General features: G+C 39.8%; 1 protein-coding gene across 6 annotated transcripts in view; it reads right to left on the bottom strand.

Moving 5' to 3' along the window:
• CELF2 (CUGBP Elav-like family member 2) overlaps positions 1-22,112 on the bottom strand; it is a 577,644-nt gene that overhangs the window by 360,840 nt on the left and 194,692 nt on the right. The window contains exon 1 of one of the 6 annotated variants that reach the window (XM_054819634.1): positions 18,610-18,707. The exons of the other annotated variants lie outside the window; for them this stretch is intronic. Coding sequence (XP_054675609.1) covers positions 18,610-18,623 — 14 coding nt within the window. The 5' untranslated portion in view covers positions 18,624-18,707. Of the gene's footprint in view, positions 1-18,609; positions 18,708-22,112 lie in introns of those variants that run through there. 6 annotated transcript variants of the gene reach the window in all.

Genomic DNA, 22,112 nt, shown 5'->3' with positions numbered 1-22,112 from the left:
TTATCTGCTGGGAAGGCCAACACAACATGCAGTACTTGCTGCAGTTAACTCTGCACCGCGTTTTGTGAAGTTTATCTATAACCAAGATCTGCCTTCAGTGGAACCCTCTAAGCAATCCGAAATGTAGCAGTCCCATTAAATTACTTTCAGGGTCTGTTCTACCAGGATGATTTCCTGGCAGCAACCAATAAGTGAGCAATGTCTCGTTGCCTGTAGATTTTGACGCTGACAACTGGAATCAAGTCACCTTCGGCTGGCTGGCTTCCAAATTGCTCCGAAATACGAGCGGGATGAACTGAACGACAGCGCATTCCCACGCCGAGAAGAGGGCAAAGCAAGGAAGGCACTGAGCTAACGCAGCGGTGGCACTGCAACGTTGGGGTCAAAACACAAACATTTACCAAAAGACATAAACGCTACCTACTTGGTGGTGAACCAGTTCTCATGGGGACACGGGTGCCAACGGGCTGTGTACAGGCAGCCGGCACAATACCGCGGGAGGTGCCGTCTCAGCTGCGGGAAGTCCACCCTATGTGACAGCTACGTCACTTCTGTGCCGCATGCCTCTTTACACCTGATCACACTTGTTGACACACGTGCCAACACAGAACATTTGAACGGGTGAGAAAAGGAAGAGGCCGAGTGCGTGTATAAACAAGGCTGCCAAATTGACATGCTGCATTACAGCAGGGGCTCGAGAAGTCTTTCACCGTCCATGTCCCACGGATAAATAAAAAATATATATATATGCAGTGCAACTGCTGACACGTATTGCACTCACATGCCTGACTGAGAACTGCACTGCATGTCAAGGGCAGAGGTCATCTGGCACCAAAACACAAATGAGGAGCCAAAACCACCCAGATCTTATGAGGACTATTTGCTTTCATACAAACGTCAGAAGAAAAGCAACCAAAAATGGATGACATCATTTCCCTCAAGACATCCTTCTCGGTGTTATTACCTGCAGTGGGTGACAGACAACTCTGCTAAAGCTAGTAATTTGACCTCAGAGAGTGTCCTGTGCTTTTTCCCTGCCATTGACTAACGTTCCTTATTTGTAGGACAGTAGCTTCCCCCAGTTCTCATGTTTTTATGAACAGTGAACAGCACAAGAGCAGTGCCTTTTAGACAGAGAAAGTCATTGCTATGGATTCCCCAGTTTTGCCCATTTGGGCAAATTTGCAGAAACGTGACTGTCTGCAAAGTTTCCCCCCAAATATATCATACCGGTCTTTTCTTTTGATTAATTCTTCAAGCCCAAGCAGTATTTGCCCCTTTAAAAATGGACAACTGTGGTGTTGGTATTAACTACTACGTTCAGCTTATTTTTTCACTGTATGGTAAATTCCTCAATTTCTCCACATATCAAATTTCTCCATAAAAACTGAAACAAAAGGAAAGATTCCAAAAAATTAACTAAAAATCTGTGTGCCCAGCACACTCAAGTTGTAACAGCCAAATAGTAGTCCTACAGATGGGATTTAATCTGTAGATAGATTTCTGCTAACATTAAATAAAAGAAAAACCAAATTCACAGCCTTTCACAGGCAAAAATTGTACTTCTGTACCACAGATTTATTATTATATAAATCATATGATATATTATTCTGTCTATATAATTATGTAATATCTTATTATATAGAATCATCGCTCAATGATAAAAACATAAGTTTTGGAACTAGAAAGCCCACCTGACCGAAGAAGTGTATTTTGCACAGTAGCTCCACGTTATTCACCCTTGTGGGTGAAGGGGGTCTGGGACTGAGCTGTAAAACTCCACATGGTAAAGAAATAATAACAGCAAGTAGGAATATGTTTGGGATGCCAACATCTACAGGCCTAAAATGGGAACCAGATCTGATTGTGTCGAATGCTGCATAAAACACATTGCAGGAGAGTCTCCATCCTTTGTGATTTCACTGGAAAAGCAGCAAAAACCTGGAAGGGAACCAGCCCCAAAAAAAAGGTGAAGACAGTTACTACGTGACATATACCAGGCAGTGGCTAAACCATGACTAGATGGAGTAAAGACAGCTGGGATTTTAAATCATCTATATTTATTAGATCATATATTGCTAAGATTACTGTCTCATGGGAAGGAGAGGTGAGAGACGTAATAACGCCAGTGATGATTAAAAAAAAATCCAGCTTGACATTCAGAGCCCAGGCTGAACATGCAGAGCTGGCAGTTAAAATAGGAACCTGGTGTTCCCTTACATACTCAAATTCTTGCAATAGCACACTAAGAAGTTTAAGTCATACTACTTCATAGCTTCAAAAGCCTCAAGTAACTGTATTTTTCAGACACTAATACTATGCCATCACAGAAATTTTAGTGTGTGTGCAAACTACAAGGTGTTCCTGCCGAGCAGCTCATCATTGAAGCAAGATACTTAATTTGACCATCCTTTAAGAGGCGATTCCTTCACATCCTGGAGCACAAATAGTCTAATAAGCCTGTAGTTTGGGAGTCCCCTCTATTAATCAGAAATGGATCCCCTCTGTGAATCCAAAATGCAAATTTGAAAGCAAAACTAAGTTTCCTATGGGATCCCCTCCCAGCACAATGCAAAATTGTACACAGAAAGAAAATCTGCAATTCTGCTAAATTTCTGGTGCTATTTTCCTTCCTGTACTGCAGATATTATCTAGAACCAACCCCAGGCATTTGACTTAAAACCAGATTGAATTTAAGCCTACCCCTCTTGGAAAAAAAACCACCAAATCTCAGCCTGTTTTCAGAACATTAACAAAATAGATGAAGAGATCAAATAAAAAGGGCTTTTTACCTGAGAGGTACTTAACAGGATGATTTTGTATAGAAAGGAAATTAGTTTTGCTCAGAAGGATTTAATCCAAGAATAGCTGCACAATATATAGCAGAAAACCGCAATCTTCAGATATCTGATACACCTACAGAAATTCCCCCCCAACCCAAAGGCCTGGCTAGGATAGCACGAACATATATTGCCACGTACCAACATGTCCAAAAAGCTCAGAATATTTACTTTAAAATACTCATAATTGGATATAAAGTTCATTTTCAAAAGTTGCCACCAAAAACCACAAAATAACAACACAGCTTGGTATTACTTTAATTTTGTTTTAAGAATGTGCAGCTTGGCACAAAATCTCATTCTGATTTCACTTCAGTAGTGCAGAACTTGTCATCAGATCCCTTTCTAATCTTACTTCAATAAAATATGCTTGACATCAAGATCCATATACATTGCTTTCAATACTGCCTATAAACACGTCTCTCTGCTTTGCTTTAAATGGAACCTCAGGGTACAAAGCAATACAACACAAAAATAATTGTGCCATTTTATGGTTGTGAAAGCCATGCAACTTTAAAAGCACAGCTCAACAAATTGGAATGATAAAAACATCTTTATTACATACAATTTTAAGATATACATATATATTTTTAAATTCATGTCCTCGTGATGAAAGAGCTAATGAAGAGATGAAAGGAAAACAGAGGTTATTTTCAGAGAATTAAAATGCTCAGCACGGCCCAGAGACAGCAATAATATAAAAATGTACGTCTAGGGACTTAGTAAATTCACCTAAACAGGCTGGCATCTGCATGAATGGAAACACAATTGCTTTTAATATCAAGCCGTCAGCCTGTTGTGTTTCATAACGACAAAGGAAATTCAAACAAAACAAGAGAGTTGCTTTGTAATTGCAGGGGAAGCACAGGCAAATGCTGCCTCCATTTTATTCAGTGCAAAATTCCTGGAGTTTGCACAGGAGTCTTTTCCCTTCTAAAGAAGTTCAAATATTAATTAAAAAATTAATTAATAGTAAAACCACCAAAAAACCCCCACAACCTAAGATGGACTTTTGAACTAATTACCGGTAAGAGGCCTTTGTTCTACACACTGCCCGTGGTCAGAAGCTCAGAGTTACTAATCCTTTTTGCCCAAGAACCTTTTTTTCAATTGTTATGTTAGTAGAGGTAAACCCAAAGCCCACAGCCCTGGAGGAGAGGGCTTAGCTGGAAAGCAGCAGCTAGAAGAGGAAGGATAACTTTGTGTTTATTGCAGTGGGCTTTTCTCCGCAAGACCTGGATTACCATTTTCATTTTTGACAGAGGATTTCCATGTCACCTTGGGCAAGGCACCTAATTATACCCATTCATATCATGGTAACAACTATTCCCTTTCTCTTTTGCCTCCTCCAGCCATACGCTCTCACAGAAAAACACGTGTTAGAGCACGCACGTACGCTGCCAAGCACAGCAAACGCCGTTGTCCACCTGCAACACCCAACGTCCTGTTTTTGGTCAGCAACTCACATCTGTGTGTGCACTCAGGGCCGGTCAGGATAAATGCTGAAATATGTGCTAGATAAACTTCTTCCTGTGTTTTTCTTGTTTTATTCTGTTGTTTTGGTGTGTTTGGTTGTTTTTTTCTTTTGTGGGGGTTTTTTGGGGTGTTGGTTTTTTTTTTTAGCTTAGTGGAATAAAGAAGAAAAAAACCCAAAACCAAACTAAAAAGAAAACCAAAAAGAACAAACCATTCTTGTGAAAATTTCAGCCACAGCATCCAGTGACTAGTCTCAGCTCTGGACTCCACCTATTAGGTAGATAATGGCAGTGCTCCCTATGTCTCCTATGGCCGATACAGTCGTACCCCTGCCCAGCACCATGGAGTGCTGTGGGATCCTGGACTCGTCTCAATGCCCTGCTGGTACCCACCACAGTCCCTTCAAGTGGGATGTTTTCCCTCATTCACTCGTCCCGGTTTATGAGCATCTTGCATATATAGTTGATTCCACTATAAAAGATAACTAAGAAACTTCTTTGAAAAAAAGAATCAGAAACTCAAAAAATCATAAATTTGATATAAGATGATGTTCTGTCCCTCTCTGCCTTGGGATAGACTTTTCTTAGATATAACCAAACTCCAGACTCTATCATCTTTCCTTTTCAGAGCCCACTCAAGTCCAGCAGATATAATTATGTGCAAATGGTCTGTGATTTTTAAGATGGGCAAGTCTCTGACTATATAATCATCCTTTGAAGCACAACTGAGCTGCGTTTGCATCCGGCATTCCCCAGAGCTCTTGTGAGTCGGTGGAACAACCCACCCTGCATCCTCACAGATCCTGCCCCCTTTATCAATAATTTGTAGCCAGTTACACAGAAGATCCCAGTTTCCCTTGTCCCACTTGGGATAAAACTCTTCAAGAAACATTGATCAAATGTAGATGCGATAAAAGAAGTAACTCTGCTTCTTTTACCACAATCCTCTGTGCTGTTTAAATTGAAATAACTCAGATTTTCCATCTTTTTTTTTTTTTTTTTTTTCCAAGAGAAAGCAGCAAGAGAATCATTGTTTTGGCCTCAAGGCATTCATCAAGCCCTCTCATTTCTTTCTTGAGTTCAGCAGAGTAGCCACTTTATCTGCTGTGTGATTGGATAGATTTTTTTTTCCCCAGGAAGATACTTCATTTTAGTGTATATGGAAGGTATATTGCACATAGAAACCAGGGGAATAGAGTAGCAAGGCACTAAATCTATCTGCTAAAGAACATTTATTCAAAGACAACCACAAGGCTCAATCTAATTGACAATTTCTGCTCGGGGCCCATGATTAAAATACGAAGGCTGCTGCAGGTAAGAACAGGAAAGAACTAGCACTGCCATTGGCAAGAGCTTGCACAATAGCTGTCATGACCACCAGTTATCACCAATTTGCTTTTAGCACCTAATATTAATCAAGATGTGATGAAAAAAGCCTTCAACTCAACAGCAGGGTGTAGCCCAGGGGAAGAAGGGGTTAGGGAGAGCTTGCACAGGGGTTTTGTTACAAGTGTCCTCTGGAATGTATGTTGGATATCCCAAATATGCACGTGTAAATTATTGGGTTTTACAACACATTTTAGGCACGTTAACTCATACATTCTGTTACTCTTTGTATAACCTTATCAATTCAATGAGTTTTTTCATAAAGATTTTCTTCCCTTAGTGTCATCTCTGTACAAAGGAGAAACAGTACACAGAAGAGTTAAGAGTCTGTTTCTGTTTCTGAAGAGTGCCGTATCAATTAACCCCAACAGATGACAACTATACTGTGCATTTGGTGTGACGTGCTGAGTGAAGCATTTTGTGAACCCAGCAGTTGAGAAAGCAATTTTTTTTTTTTTTTCAGCTAGGAATTGGCGAAAAGGAGATGTGGTACAACCACCACATTAATAAAAGAAACTTCAAACGCTTCATGCCTGTACCAATTTCATACACCAGTGGAAAAAAATCCTTGCGCGCAGCACATTTTTTCTCACATGTGGTGTACTTTGGTGCAAATGCTGGCAGCCCCCTTATTACAGCAAAATCAAACGTAACCAAGACTATTGCTGCTAAGGACAACCATTGTATAGTCCTACCGCTGTGTTAGTTCATGCTTATCCAAACAATGTACTAATGAAGATGGGATTGTCAAGAAGCATAACTGATAAATTGTTAGTTTAACCAACGAGCCTTGAAGAACCATTTGGACTTGCCAAAAGTACCGGGAAACTAGGGGAAAGGTAATTCCGGCAAGGGGAATTGCGACCACCGACCCATGGACCACCTACCCCAATTATACCACCTACTCAAAAGACAAAGGCGGAGAACTGAGCATGCGTTCTAGTTTGCATGCTAGACAAAGAAATCTAAACCAATCATTTCATAGAACAACAATGCATATGTATTAGAAAGATGAATATGTTAATGTTTTATGTATAAATAACCACTGATCTGGAGCTTTGGCATGCTGTCTTGGGACCGACACCCATATCTGTGAAAATATGCAATAAAATACCTCTGCTCTATGTGTATATTGGCGTATTGCACACCAGGTAAATGAACTCCCAGTTTTGGGACAACACCCTCAGTTTAATAATGCATCTACCTGGACATCAGCCCCGTCAAACTCCTTTTTCAGGTAAATAGCTGCAGCACAGATAATCAATCCTTTAGTCCTTTGTGACTTGAGTCTAGCTCATTTAGATCTCAATGTACCGAACCTTCTTGAAAATGGATACCTATATATTTATATATTTTTTTAAGCAGTGAAGAACTGACCCTTGACAAACTGCTCAAGTATTTGCCATGTTTCCTGGCAGATTTTGAAAGCAACACTGAACTTAGTGGGGCCACTGTCTGCTTGGGCACCTCTAAAAATCACTGTAAATCACAAAAACCCACAAAAGCCATGTAAATTACATTGTTCCTGTATCTGTGTCTTCATTCGACAGAAAGAAAACGCAGTCAGGCATTTGGCCAGCAATTACATGAGTACAAATCTCTAAGACAGAGACTTGCATAAAGAAAAAACCCCAACCAACCAACTAATATTGCACGAGAGCCATGCTTATGGTTACAGAGTAGCTTCACTTGACCTAATTTAAAAGGTCTTTGTTGATATACAGACATATTTATGTATTTTAAAATCTAACCTAGTCTTAGCTGACTCAGAGCCAACATTGCTCTGCTTTTAATGGCAGCATTGGTTTGGGAGTTAGGAGTCTCAGTCAGCACTGGAATTTAACTACAGATCACCCAACCTCTTTTAACTCCAAGTATCAGTATCTGAAGCTATAACAATTTGTCACTGTCCTTTTGATAAGATAGTTTGGGAACTCCCTGTGTATGACTGTAGACCAAATGGTTCTGCTCAGTGCCTAAGCCATCTTTACAAGACTGATCTCTTTCCTCTGCTTGGGCTAATACAGCTACTACATATCCAGGCTACTCTAAAGGATGATATTTAGGGTTCTGACACCTAGATTCTCCTCAGATTTCTGATTTAACATTAATTTAAATTACTGTTTGGAGAAGAAGATGGACTAAGGATGGTGAGAAGATGGCAGGAGAAGAAAGACTTCCCCTCTAACTTTCTGAACCATCAGTGATGAAGGCTATAAGGAGGACCTGCTGGGGGAGAGGCACCTATGCTAGGAGGGGTTTCAAAGCCCTGAGAAAATCAGGTGGAAAATGGTTTATTAACTTTATGTAGAAAGGTATTCAGATAATAACTATTATTCCAGCTTCAAGATACAGACCAGGGTTTTACACTTACTTTTCCATGTCTTTCCTGTGCAAAGATAAGCCATTTAAAATAATTTGTAATTTGCTTCACTTTTAATAAGAGCTCACTTTTTAGAAAGTACAGATACCCTATTTATTCAAATTCTTCCCTAAAATGGGTTAGCTGCAAAATGTAAACAGAAATAATTTGTATCAAAAGACTCTTAATCAAAGCACAGAAAGTTTATCTCTGTACTCACTAACAGATGCAACTATCTTCATTCATACATTTTTGAGAGGAAACCAATTATGTCACTGACTTATTCCCCTCTCCAAGGACCATCTTCCCACAGCTAACAACCCTTGATAGATTATTTGAGGAAAATGAGAGGGGGTTAGTTTGTACCCAAGAGTACCAAAGAAAGCTAGAAGGTGATTAGAGTGAAGTTTGAGAGTTCAAAGCAAAATATGTTACTTAATACCATATAAAATAATTTATATTCAAAGACCTAATTAGGAACGTGTAATGAATCCTACCTACTCTTCATGGAGTACCATTTCGTTCAAAATGTTTCAAGCTTATTTGTGCTTTTTGGAAGTGGACTGGTGTTGAAATGGCAACCACAATCTCCGCTGGAAAATACATATGATTACATTGCTGCTTACAGTCCCGCAAGCTACTATAAATACCATTTATTGAATTACTGTAATTCCACATCATCTTTGAGCTTGTATATCATGTGCATGCATATGTGTGCATGACAGGTTTAAATCCAGGAGCCAGAATTTGTTTTGTGCTTTGAAAAGTGCTACGCAGCATCACCTAAGGAGTGCCCTTATATATTCATGCTTGAATACCTGTTAGCGTTTCAGCAGACCATTCATGGCGGTGCAAGGAGATATTTAGGAACCAAGGACATTCAGTTTTACCTTATTTGATCACCTCACACATCACATTCATGCTACATTCACTCTACATTCACAAGGTCTCAACATCCCTGGTCTGGGAAGGTCAGGCAGGACCTTGTGTTGGTCCACGCTGTGTCACTGCTTGCAGTTACCCATCTTGGGTATCACCAGCCAAGGACTCCAGGCATCCCTCAGCATTCATCTCTGCCTGTCCTCCTCATCTCCAGGACTTGCTTCACTTCCCAGAACTTTCCTTCAGCTGTGATCTTTATCTTCTTCTTTCTAAGTCTTCTCCTCCTCTCCAAGACCACTTTTTTCTAGGAACACATCTTTTCAGCCTCTTCTTCTTTCTGGGCCCCCCAACTTCCCATTTACCAATCAAAATAGTCTATCTGCAGAAGGACGACAAGTGATCAGCCTGATAACTGGTGCATCAGTGTCATCTCTATTAATTGGCAGACTTATCACGTGCCACTTGTGTTTAGTCCAGGTGTTCACAAAATCTACATCCAGCCCGTACCAGTTACTGAGAGGAAGCAGCAGGCTTTTATGCTTGACAGTTCAAAAGTTCAAATCCAGACATTCACCCCCCACACATCCCAATTATCTCCCTCATATTAGCATTCATGGTTGTTTTTTTTTTTGCTGCAACTGTCGTCAAACATGTATTAACTCATGTCCTGCAAGTGCTTCACTGCAAAGTCACATGGTTTGAAGCAGAAGAATGATAAAAATCTATTTTGTATATGAACACGACACTTGTTTACTGATTACATATATGTTGATAAGATTGTTGTTCTCTGCTATTTTTATTAAGATGTGTAAGGCAGGCACTAATCTACTGATTTATGAGTAAGCACTACGCATTAACTCTCCCTCTGCTAGATAACCTGTTGAGCTGCTGCTACATTTCATAAGAATCCCCACAAGGCAGCAAGCATAACTCATAACATCCCTCCCCCCCTCAAAATACCAAACACATTTAATCATGCCCACAAATATTAGCTTTAACGTTATGTAAGCCTCAAATGAGCACACAAATCTTACTATCACTATCTGAAGTTTAAAACACTGGCAAGATTCCCAAGTAAACCACTGTGATTTTGAAGAACACCAGGAAATTCAAGCAAAGCAGTAAAACTCAGCCTGCCCCAAACAAGCAAATACGTTCCTTTTTGCCAAACTAAAGTTCAGAGCAAAGTTAAACACAGTATTAGAAACAATTGAGATTAACAGAGAAGAAATGGCAAGAGAGGTTCAAAACCTAATGAAAGCATACCTCCCTAAACTGGGGGTCTGTTTTCTTTTGATATGTCAGTATGGAACTCAACCATCAACACGCTTTGAAGTCAAGAACAGTTAAAAGTGGCCGGTACCTCGAAGGAGATGCTTTAACAAGAACTGGCTTAAAAACTTCCTAACCAATGTCTTAATTTTAGACTGTGCAGATCGGAAAAAAACCCCAGTGCTTGGGCTAATCTCAGGATATAGGCAAAAGGCCAGGCTCTCTCAGGAGCTCGAATTCCAGAAAATGAGAGCATGAAGGATTTTTGAAGCACTAGCCATCACTTTTCCTGTCTCAGCGAGCGCCAGTGAGCAAGAGATTGATTTGAAAACTTGGCTATAGACCTCTCATTTTCATTTTGTTTCTTTTAAGCAAATAGTTCAGCCTAACAATCTCCAGGACAAACACAGCTAAACAAAAAAGATCCCCACCCAGCACTCAATGATTATTAAGCCTTTGGTTTGGCTTGGAGTCTTCTTTGACAAATAAAAACATAAATACATTGTCTTCACACATAATCTGGGGACATGTAGCTAAGATTGATTAGTACTGGTATGAAGTCTTAAAAACAACAGATATTTAAAACAGCAAGCCATAACCATGAGATTATAAAAGAACTAAACTATTTTAAATGACTTAAAATCTTCCCCTGCAGCACACTGTCAGAAACCTTCACAAGCTGATGTCTTCTGTGGATGCTGGGCAGGAGTTTTACTTAGTTTCTATAATACACATTTAAGAGGACCATGGAAAGTTAGCCCAGAAACAGGACTGATTATTCCATTTGGAGTCAAAAAACCTTTGTATCACAAGTAGTCCAGACCGAGGGGAAAATATCACAGCTGAAGCAGAAGTGAACATTTGGTCTGAAGTTCATGCAGAATTTAAAAGAGTAATTTGTTACCTTGTGAGGTCAGAAATCTCATGGACTGATGACCACAAAAAAAAAGTAGGTCTCAAAGCAAGTCCTAAGATTATGCAACAGTCTTAGTGAAGAGGTAAAGAAAACCCCACTATATGATTTTATATATATATTTGAAAAAGTACTAGCAAATTTGTGCATTTTTACCTTCTGACTGAACAAAAGGTTACTGACCTTAAAAGTCTTTGTGTACATGTGAGCGTCTGTGCCTTTTCCCTGTGTGTTTATAGACTAGCAATCTCCATTTACGTAGTCCCAGAGTCACGGAAACATGTAACTGTGAAAACTGGCAGCACTGGATTCATTATCTTTACTCCTAAAGATTTCCAAACACCAGGATGATGGGGAATGCTATATTGCCCTATGATACAAATATCAAACTCATAACCTTAGGTTATTAGTCTTGTTTCCCCGCCCCCCCAATGACAACATCACACAGAAAATTAAATTTCATGGTTTATATTGTTGCTTTCTCAAACAAAAAAAATCAGGAATTGAAGAAGGGGGGGAGGAATTTTTTCCCAACCTTACAAACCATGTTTGTGTAAAGGTTTGACTCTGTTCGAAGGCAAAGGTTGTACTTTTTCTACAGATGGGAAAGAGGGAATGTTCAAAATCAGCTATTTGCAAAGAAAGAATGTAAAGCTGCAAAGTAGCGGGAGTTTATTGGAGTAATTAAGTTAAGGATTGTTCCTCCAGTGTGATTCAGTTCACCACAAGCTTAAGAACCACTCAAAGGTTCAACTCAAGTTTTGATGCTTATGTAACCAAACTCCTCAAATTTGACATTTACAGACTTAAGCTGACTATTGCTAATTTCAAAATAAAGTGAACATCATAGTCCCTTCCCACCCTCTTTAGGAAGCAGATGTATAAGTATAGTCACATCCAAATGTTAGTTGAATCCCTCCCACCTATTTTGAACTTCTTGCCCAGCTTCTGAGATGCTTGGCAAGGAGGTGGTAATCTCAAAAATACTAAATTGTCTTAAGCCTCCTGAAAATAGGCAGTCAAGTAAAGACAGAGAGCCTCTCAGGTACACTGCTTCAGACAAAGACACTTTTAATCCTCAAAAAAACCTCAAACAAACAAAACCTACACTCAAACCAAAATAAAACCCATTCCAGACCAAATGAAATAATAATAAAGAGGAAAAAAAAAAGAAAAGAAAAAAAAAGCCAACCAAACCCAATACCACAAAAGAACCCCTAACAACACTGAAACCACCAGAAATATCAAAAAACCCAAAGCAGGACCACCACCCCCACCCCCCATCTCCAAGTCTGAATTTCAAGGGTTCCAGCTCTTTGAGAATCAATTTTTCATCCCTAATGTGGAAAGATAATGCAATCCAAAATGACTAAAGCTTTTTTTAAAGACAAAACAAAAAGCCAGCTTGGTTGAACATATAGGTCCTTCCACACAAAAGTAGTATTAAAATGAAAATCAAAACCAGTTCAAATTCTATCAAGGTTTGCTATGCACGTAATGCAGTTCTGCATCTATATATGTTCAGGTGTGCTATCCAACTTCAGAAAGTTTGAATTACAACATACGAAAGATCTTAGGATCTTGAAATCTTCAAGACCTTGTCTTTTCTGGTCAGTCCTTTACCTCAGGGATATGTCTGAATTTATCTTTGATCACCATTGCATCAAGCTCCCAGGAATTAAATGAGAATCTTGTTACATTAAAACAAAGTTGTTTATAATCAACCATGCACAAGCTGTTGGTATGGCTAGCTGCCACACAAATCAAGGTTAAAACAGGCCAGGCTTACAGCTGAAATATAACTAATATGACATTATTCTTTCAGACATTTGGTTAGGCTGACAAATTTGTAACTCTGTAATTTACACAATGTCCCCATGACATGTGGCAGTACAGCTATTGTGTACGGAGATTTTTATCATGGGGAAGAAGTCTACATTTTCCTAATGCAAATCTTTCCCATAACAATTTTGGAATGCATGCTGGCTTGCTAAAGTATACAATTTACCTATCGGAGAGTATAAGAAGTTCAAATGGTGATGGATAATTATTTTAATGCAATGCAAAATTACCCTGCCGAACTCATTGGTCCACAAAGTGATGAAGATACCATATATAATACTGTTAAATAAATGTATATGCTTTAGTAGCACAAGGCTTGAAAGATTTATTCTTTCTTTTGACTCATGCATTGCATCAATAAAGTAAATGCTATTAGAATTCAGTATTAGGAAAGAAAATTCAATTAGTAGGATTTTAAAACTCTTGCATAACACCGGAATTGTTTCATGGGATCAGACAGGGATGGAAGGTCACATAAAACAAACTCCTAAGAGGTACAAAAAGCCTACATGGATAGGGATGTGTTGCTAAATACAGAGAGATTCTTCTCAGCTTCAGACAGTAGATGGCCAAAGCGTGAGGGTTTATATCCTTCCCTGTCCATTTTAATCCTATCTAATTGTAGGTGTTCTCATCATCCATAAAAATAATTTTTGTCCAATTCCAAGCATTTAGCCTCCATGGTATCTACTGGCACAGTATCCTGCGAGCTAATTGTCATGTGGGTTATTGGTTTCAAATCTCTCAAAAGATTGTTTATTCCCCTTTGCGTTATGACAAAATTCAAACAACAAAAGCCTAAATCACCATTTCTAAGAAGTGCTTGTTATTCTGCACAACTCTTTGCCTCCGTAATTAAACACTCCTCATAAGGAAGTCCTTCTAGGTCTGAAATTATTAGCTAACTATTGCTGGAACCCCTCGGTTAAAACACATTTTTTATCATCTTCCTGAAGGAATTCAAAATTGGCTGCTACTACTGAGAAGATACAAAGATACCATATATAGGTAACTGCTCTGTTCCAGATCATCACATTTTAAGAAACCATCATACATACTGATTATACAGCTTCCTCCCTGCAAAGCTGATTTTATTCAGTAGTGCCACACTAAGCTTTCAGCTGCTGAAGAAACAAAAAATGCCCAACCCTTTGCTGCTGAACAAGTTCTGCTTTCCCATCCCACTTTCACTGTGTAGGTTTGTGCAAACTTCCTGTGTGGTCCGACTGCTGTTGTGTATTATAACAACAAATGGGAGAAAAAAAATAAATGCAGAACTCATTTTTTTCCTCCAAATTGTTATGTTTTGTGATGTTGCAACCTGGAGCCCCACACTGTTTCATGTCTAAATCACAAGTTCACTGTATACGTGGCTTATTTGCAACAACAGAGCTTGTTTTCCCCATTGTTATAGACTGTATTTTCATAATACCTGCTTAAATTTAATCCACAACCTGAATTGCCAATACACGATGTACAATCAACCCTGTAATAACTTGCAGAGAGTTTAATGGGAAAACAAAGCAATAATGAATACGGTCAGATTAATACAGGTACACGGTACATTCAGGCAAGGCTTCTGTACGTTACAGGACATTTTGGTTTAAGGTGTTTTATTTTTCTTAAACAGTGACTATGGGTTTGGGGTTTTTTTTCCTGGAAATTAACTGGAGTCTTTTCCTAGGACTTTTCTGCTATGATGCCTGCCCAGTAAACATCTGTAACTGTAGCAAAAATAATTTTGGCAAAGGTAACTTCTCTGCATGTAAATAGGATAAAGATATGTTTCCTAGAATTGGATCTGCAGCTTCATCCATGCTCATTCTTCTTGTAGCCTTTACTCAACCACACCAATGTGAACAACATGAATTTTCTTTGCAGTGGCAAAAGACAAAAGTCTTTGTGCTATTTTGTCACTGCAAGAATAAGTACCTATTTTTGTTGCTGGACACTCTGCTGTGCATGGCTGTACAGTATCTACAGATAAGATACAGAAGGAAGGATGTAAAGTGCAATAACTGCACCTCAGACTCATACCAATAGGAAAATTCAGATTGTAGCTTACTATAGAAAATATTGCTAGAGAGGGTACTTTTAAATTAGGGGACCTCTTAATGAGAGAGTAACTTGCTTTTTCTCTGGGGTGTGGGGGTGGAGAACTGAGACTGCTTTTAAATTCTTCTTATGAGAAGAATGAGAGTAAAGATGTAAGAGAAGACCTCAAAGTCCACAGAAAATGGAGATCTAGCCAGCTTTGAGGCATTATGTAACACGACTCTGCAGTTGCACTTGTAAGACCTGTGTGCACGATGCAAGCTCTCATTAACCACAGATTTTAATGAATCTCATGGCAAACAGAGCAACTTACTGCCCACAGATGTAGCTGCAACTCTCAGTGAAGAGCAGGGAGATCTGAACTCAGTGTAAGAGCAGTCCCAGAGCTATATGTGGGAACCACACTGTGCTGGGTTAAAAGTACAAACTGCTTTGGCAGAAATAATAAAAAAAAAATCCCTTTGCAAAAATAGGGAAACTTTCAGCTCAAATGGGTAGCGGAGAAAAAAAAAAAGTTACTCTACAATACAGCAAGTTTTGTTTCTCCTGTCAACACTTTCTAATGATTTAAAGTTGATATGCAACTTATATAGTTAGTTTACACAGCTCGTCTGCAACCTAGGATGTCATAGGTTTAGGTTTGTTAATACATTATGCTAAATTTATTAGTGTACTTGAATGCTGACTAAAAAGCAAAGACTAAGGTCATCAGTTTCTTTTAAATACAGGAAAAAATAACTAGAAAATTAAAACTGAATGTAACCTTATTCCCAAGAGCTTTTTAGAGCCCAGACTTCAGACAGAGTAAAACTGGGCATCAACAGGCTGGAATTAATTAATGCAGTAAGTGCTCTGACCAAGACATTTATTGTCCTATTGGATCCAGAAACTTTATGTATAAAAAGAAAGATGTCAAGTCTTCTGTGAAACACATGGGGCCCAACTCCCAGTTAGAGAAGTCAGTAGATCTTGCTCAATGGAGCTTTGTCAGTTCGTGTCAGCTGGAAATCTAACCCCAAAAGTCACATAAAAGACCCTGCCAATTCCTGTTGGAGTCAATGAAAGTTTACATCAGTGTTTAAATACTTTTCTCCCCATCACCCCATTTAGACCTTTAATACCTATCTCCCTCTTCCAAGCCCGTAATTCTTCCCAGGCTACATAAATCCTTTATTTTGGCATGTCCAGCCGAAACTTGACCCCAGTCAACAACATTTTGCAACTCTTGGCAAGGTCAGTTATTCCAACAAGGGGGAAGTCTGAGGGCTACGGGGACACCCACCAGCCTCAGCAGTGCCAGCTACTGGTGGGACTGAAATTCTTCCCTAAGACCACACCAGGGCAGAAAGGATGTCCAGCTGAAGTCCCAAGTTAGCAAACATGCCCAGCAGCTATACTGACAGGGCATGTAAAAATTAAGGCTTAAATACATAACCTGGACCCTGTACTTCTTGAAGGACACCGCGTGGAAAGCCATGCAAACCTTCCAGGGACTAGAAACCACCTCTGATTAATATGCAGTAACCCCTTGCTTGCTTAAAGCAGAGATTAATTACAGCCTAAGGGATTGAGAAGTGAAATTCATCCTACAAATGCTTGAAGGTGAATTTAGTTACTATGTGCAGAATTAGGTAGTCTAAGCTTCAAATCTGCCAGTGCCTCCTGGTTCAGGATGAGCATAAGGGGAAATGTTGTGCTGGCGTGACACATGTAGATTAATTCACTTGTATATTTATAACCTATTGTTTGTAGAGAAAGATTATTAAGTCCACATATTTTTCAGAACTGGAATGTCCACCACTTCAAAGACTCACTTGAAGTTCTTTCTATAATACATCACTGTTTTCTTTGGGACCTGGAAACCAAGAACCCTATTTGAAACTAAGTGTCTTAAAGAAAAAACTAACCTCTCCCCTTTTTTACTTTAAAACTTTCCATAGTATCTTACAAATTCTTGGAGGGAATATGCTTAATCAAATCACTCAAAAGTCATACCAAGATTTCCAACCCAAACTACGTTCTGGCTCCATTGATCTACTAATTTAATACATAAATGTAGTCTGCAGTTTAGATATGTTAAGCTGAGAATCAGTCTTCCACTACTGAAGACTCCTGCAAAGTTACCTGAACAAGTAAATTAATATTTTAACAGATACAAATTATCTATATAAAGCATTTCTTGAAGATAGCTGGCTACAGACAATTTAACTTGACATCAAAAAGAAAAAAAGAGAGAGAAGAAAAAGAGAGAAGAAAAAGAAGAAAAAGAAAAATCTAGCACAACTGACACGACAGATTTTTTCCAATAATCTGAAATCCACACATTCAACAAAAGAGACAGTACAATTATTGTGATAATCACTGGAGCCTCCCAGTATTTCTACCTTTAGAAAATCTTCAATTTTAAAACTCAGAAAAATCCCAAATGAACAACAAAAAGCCAGTATCTGTGGATCAACAGCAGTTCAGTAACAAAGTGGTACACTAATATCAGCTTGGGACCAACTATAGAACAACTATCCTACAATCAATTATCAGAACGAACTCTGTGCATGCATGGACTTTCCCAGATGAGGTATAAAAAACTGAGGAACGTCTTCCACTTGTGATGAAACATGGCGAAAACACACACAATCATAGAAAAAGCACCTGAGAAAGTTATATAGAGATGAAATTCATATGAGGGTTGGGGTTTTTTTATTAAGGAAAATTAGAGTATAATCAGTGGAAGCATGTTCAGCTGCTCTTATAGAAGAGGTTGGATGGTAACATTTAGGTTATACTAAGAATTTTTTTTAGTGCCACAGAGCATTTTTCAGGAGTACTAGAGCTCCTGAAGTCTGAACTCGTTTCTTGGGAGACACCAGACAACACCCGTAGGGAACAGTAAGAGCATTTTCCTTACAGGTAAGGGATTCAGCTGCTGCTCAGGTCAAGCAAAGGAAAATCTTCTGGATCTTGATGTAAAGTCCCAGCAAGAGAGACTGCAAATCTCCCTGGTTTCACCTTCCTTTGCTCCGTCCTTGGTATGGCACCTTGAGACTAGCAGGGGTGCAAAAGATCTTTAATGAATCTCTCTTGAACAAAACGAAGCCTGTCACATAAGCAATGCTGAAATAATGACTACTAGAAGAGTTTCATTGCTCTAATGACATCCCTCCGTGGGGACAGCGGGGTACGCCACTGATGGCTGGGGAAATGCCATGTGGCACAGGTAGCGCTGAATGAAGGTGGTGAAACACAGGTAAGTAAAGTTGTGTGTCAGCTGGAGAGGGTATTAGAAAAATGAAGGAGAGTAAGAAATAAGCCTATGAAAAGAATTATTCACATGTGCAGCGAGCAGACATGAAAAGAGCAGCTATGCGGAGAAGGGACTGCATACCAAAGAGGAGACTAAGCTTGGAGGGGAGGGGTTAATAAAGCAGAACAGCAACTGAGCTTACAAATTTTTATAAAGGGTTACTGAATAGAAGCATCACACATGCAAACAAACCAAACCAAACCAAAACAAAAAATCAAACCAAAACAAAAGGGAAAAATAAGAACCCTCCCGCCAAACTAGTGATTTGCCATCAGGCCCACCTCAGCTGGATCATTCAGCTCTGGGTTCCAGGCTTCAACCAGCTTCGGCCTAACAACTTCTTCAAAAAAGCGTGTGAGGAATCTGAGCGGCTCGACTGTGGAGCTGCACTGCAAAGGCAGAAAGACTGAAGAAAGGGGTTTAGTAAATGAGCAAGGATTTCACCTGTTCTCAAAAGAGTTAAATTCTAATTTCAGTTAAGTAAATTATTTTTATGAGGGCAGGTGGTGAAAAGCCCGGCCCAAGGCTGAGCCCTCGCTGCTCTGGGCTCTGTACGGACAGAACCGTACACCTCTATAGCCATGAAAAGTTTATAGCCAAAGTCGATAAGACAGGTATTAACAATTCCATTTTACTGGTGGGAACTGAGGCACACAGAGATTAAGTAACTCATCCAAACTGACACAGAAAGCCTGGGAAAAGCTTGAAATTATAACCTTATCTGTCAAGGCACAATGTAACGTTGGCACTGCCCAGTTACCTTTCCCTTCTACAGGCAATTTCCTCCTTATTTCAGTTCTGCTGAGCGCAGAACTAGACAAAGCTTAAAATTTGCGATGGGTTAGTTATGAAAGAGCTGCAGAGACCTGCAGAAGTGCATTAGGACTCTCCTTGATCTAAGAGATGAAGATGATGAAATGGTAGATGAATGTCAGTATGATTAAGCAATGCATGTAGGAAATTATGATCCTGATTTTACCTGCATCCTGCAACATCTGCATCCATGTAACTAGATGTCACTAATCGCCACTCAGGAATGAAATTTTGGTGTATAACGGGTGCAGAAAAACCCCACAACCTCCCTCTCCCCTCAAAAGAAAGGAACTTGAACTCAGTGTCTCAAGGACTTAGCAGGGAAACCACTCCAAACAGCTACCACATGTCCCAAAACATGGATGCAAGACAAATTTACGCATACAAGAGCGCTTCCAGTGCATTGCTTTGTTAGCATAGATGCAACCAGTGTGTCAAACCACAGGATTTCTTTGCTGCGAGATGTTGTGGGCTCAAAGTTAAAACTGCAAAACCAGTCAGATAAATTAATGGAGGAAATGTTCATCAAGAAAGAGTCATCACTGCTGGCAGAGGAAGTCCCTGAAATGCAAATCACTGGTGGCTGGGACAGTGTTACTACACACCATCATAGACTCTTGCTTGGCATCTGTGTTGCTGGCGCAGTAGTTTTATGTTACGTTTTAGGGGTTAGGGCAATTTAAACAATTAGGCAGAGGAACATAGCGGCAATTGTAAGTAAACCTCTTTGTGAGAGAGAGTTTGTTTGAATTGGATGGTTAAATCCCCCATAAAGCACCTGGAAGATTTAACAACTCATGTCCAAATGAACAAGATGTAATAAGCTTGTATAATGGCTTGATATGAAAAGTGGATTGTTTTTAGTAAAACAGTGGAGAATAACCTCTTATTGAAAAGAGTGATATTGAATTTTAATCAGGGGAAAATAAAGATGCAAGAATAAATCTGCACAGGCTTAGAGAAGGACTAGATGACTTTCTCAGTCATCAACAATGGATGCAGGAGCGTGTTACATCCTAATCTGCTATTTTCTGTTATCTTTACTTTTTCAATCACCCCATATATCCTGCCTTTTTAAGAAAAAAAGCCAAACAAAAAACCCCCCTGCCGGTATTGTCCTCTACAAAGTGCAGAGGAAGCACAGATACAAAAGATGAAAAAGTGATTAAAACCTCATACTTCGATCTAGCTGGCCCTAATTTTTCACCCCAGTATTATTCAGCTGAGTGATTATAGAGTTACTGAAAGCAGAGGAATCCAGACTGTTTTGCTGTTCATATTTTATATATCAGAGCTTAGTAAGAACCATCATCCCCTTGGTGATACTCACCTATGTCACAACTTGGGACTTACGTGACCCTCACTAACATCCCTTTCCGTGCCATCTCTGACACAATCTGTATTTTTGGAGGGGTTAACTAGAAAACCATTTCTCAAATGTGTTTTTAGTTATTACAAGATACACACACCCTCTTTTCGTACAGATTTTTTTTTTTAAAGCGAGCACATTGTGGCAATTATGGGGGAATTTGTATTCTCCACTGACACCCAGAATTCCATTATCTGTATTTCATGGTGGTGACGAAGTCCAGCATTATGTCCCTGGGCCAAACTTTCAGGGCTTTATTTGTTTTGGTTTTGAGAAGTGGGTAGAGACAACATTGTTCAAGTCCTCAGAGTAAAGCACATGTGAAGTAATTTTTTCTACCCCTTTTCTGAACAGTAATTCTATGTTGGGGGTCCATGTACTAAACCGGTATGTTTAGATACTGAACACAACACGGGATGCCTTATCTAAAGCTTTGCTAAGATGGAAAGCCAAAAGCCAAATCAGGAACAAGACTTGCATCACTACGGTTGTCTCAGTTTACTGTTCTGTGCCAACAACTGAATTTGAGCTGTTGTGTGTACTTTCCTCCTCCCTTGCCCAATTTGAAGACCTTGAAGCTATTTAACCCATCTTAATTCACAGGCAGTCACAGAAGCGGGGTGTGAGGATAGGACTATTTGCCCCAAATAGCTCATAATCCAAACACCAACAAGGCTGAAATTGCTCCTCCTGGACCGACTTGCCAAGCATGAAAAACACTTTTTTCCTGAAAAGCCAAACCATTTACAGGCTGTTTGGATGGTGTGCGTGGTGGGAAAAGGCATTTTGGAGAAAACATTTGAACTGGTACATCCGCCTGACACATGACGTGTTCCAAACAAGATGTTCCCAGCTCCACTAGCCAAGTTGTACGGGCCAGTCAATAGGACTTGTGAAATTCAGGTCATCTGTACGCAGAGCAGTACAGCGAGATTCGCTGCTTCACAGACAGCAAGTTCACCGCTCCTCTGAGTGAAGACTCCTACACTTCGCTTGGATTTCACCTTGAGGCTGTGAAGGCAAGTTAAAACCGACCTTTTTTCCCTAGCAATAAGCCCTAGAAAGGTCACATACTTCTTCAGACAGGAATGCAAAGGGGTGCACGGTCTTCCCTGTATAGGTAACTCATGTGATTTATAGCGCTGCATTTAGCCTTGTAGGAGCCAAATTAAGGGGGAGAAGCAACTGAGGAGACATGGCCTTGAAGAAATTTTTTTTTTTTTTTGGATGCCTCTCTTTGCCAGGCTCTGCTCTTGCTGCTGTAGGAGCCCAGAGCACAGGACCAAAGCTGTCCCTGTCACGTACGAGGAACAAAACCACTTCACAGAAGTACAGGGAAAGTTTTGACCGGGGATTAGGGACATTTCTGGAGACACAGCAGCTGATCTCGGCCTTTCTTATACACTCCCATATCATTTTGGAGACAGGTCAATGGGATTTCTGTGTCTGCAGAGGGCTGGGCAAGCGCGCGCTATTTGCTGGTAAAGCTCTGCAGGATTTTAAAAAGGCCTGAAGTTTTGCCAGTCTCTCCTGGCTCCAAGGAGTACAACAGACACAGCACTTACTCCAGTCGCACTACGCAAAGGGAGTTGGCATCTACAA

The sequence above is a fragment of the Grus americana genome, chromosome 1 (assembly GCF_028858705.1).
Source record: "Grus americana isolate bGruAme1 chromosome 1, bGruAme1.mat, whole genome shotgun sequence".
Classification (NCBI taxonomy): Eukaryota; Metazoa; Chordata; class Aves; order Gruiformes; family Gruidae; genus Grus; species Grus americana.
Note: the sequence above shows the minus strand (reverse complement) of the source record. Positions and strands in the feature narration are given on the sequence as shown.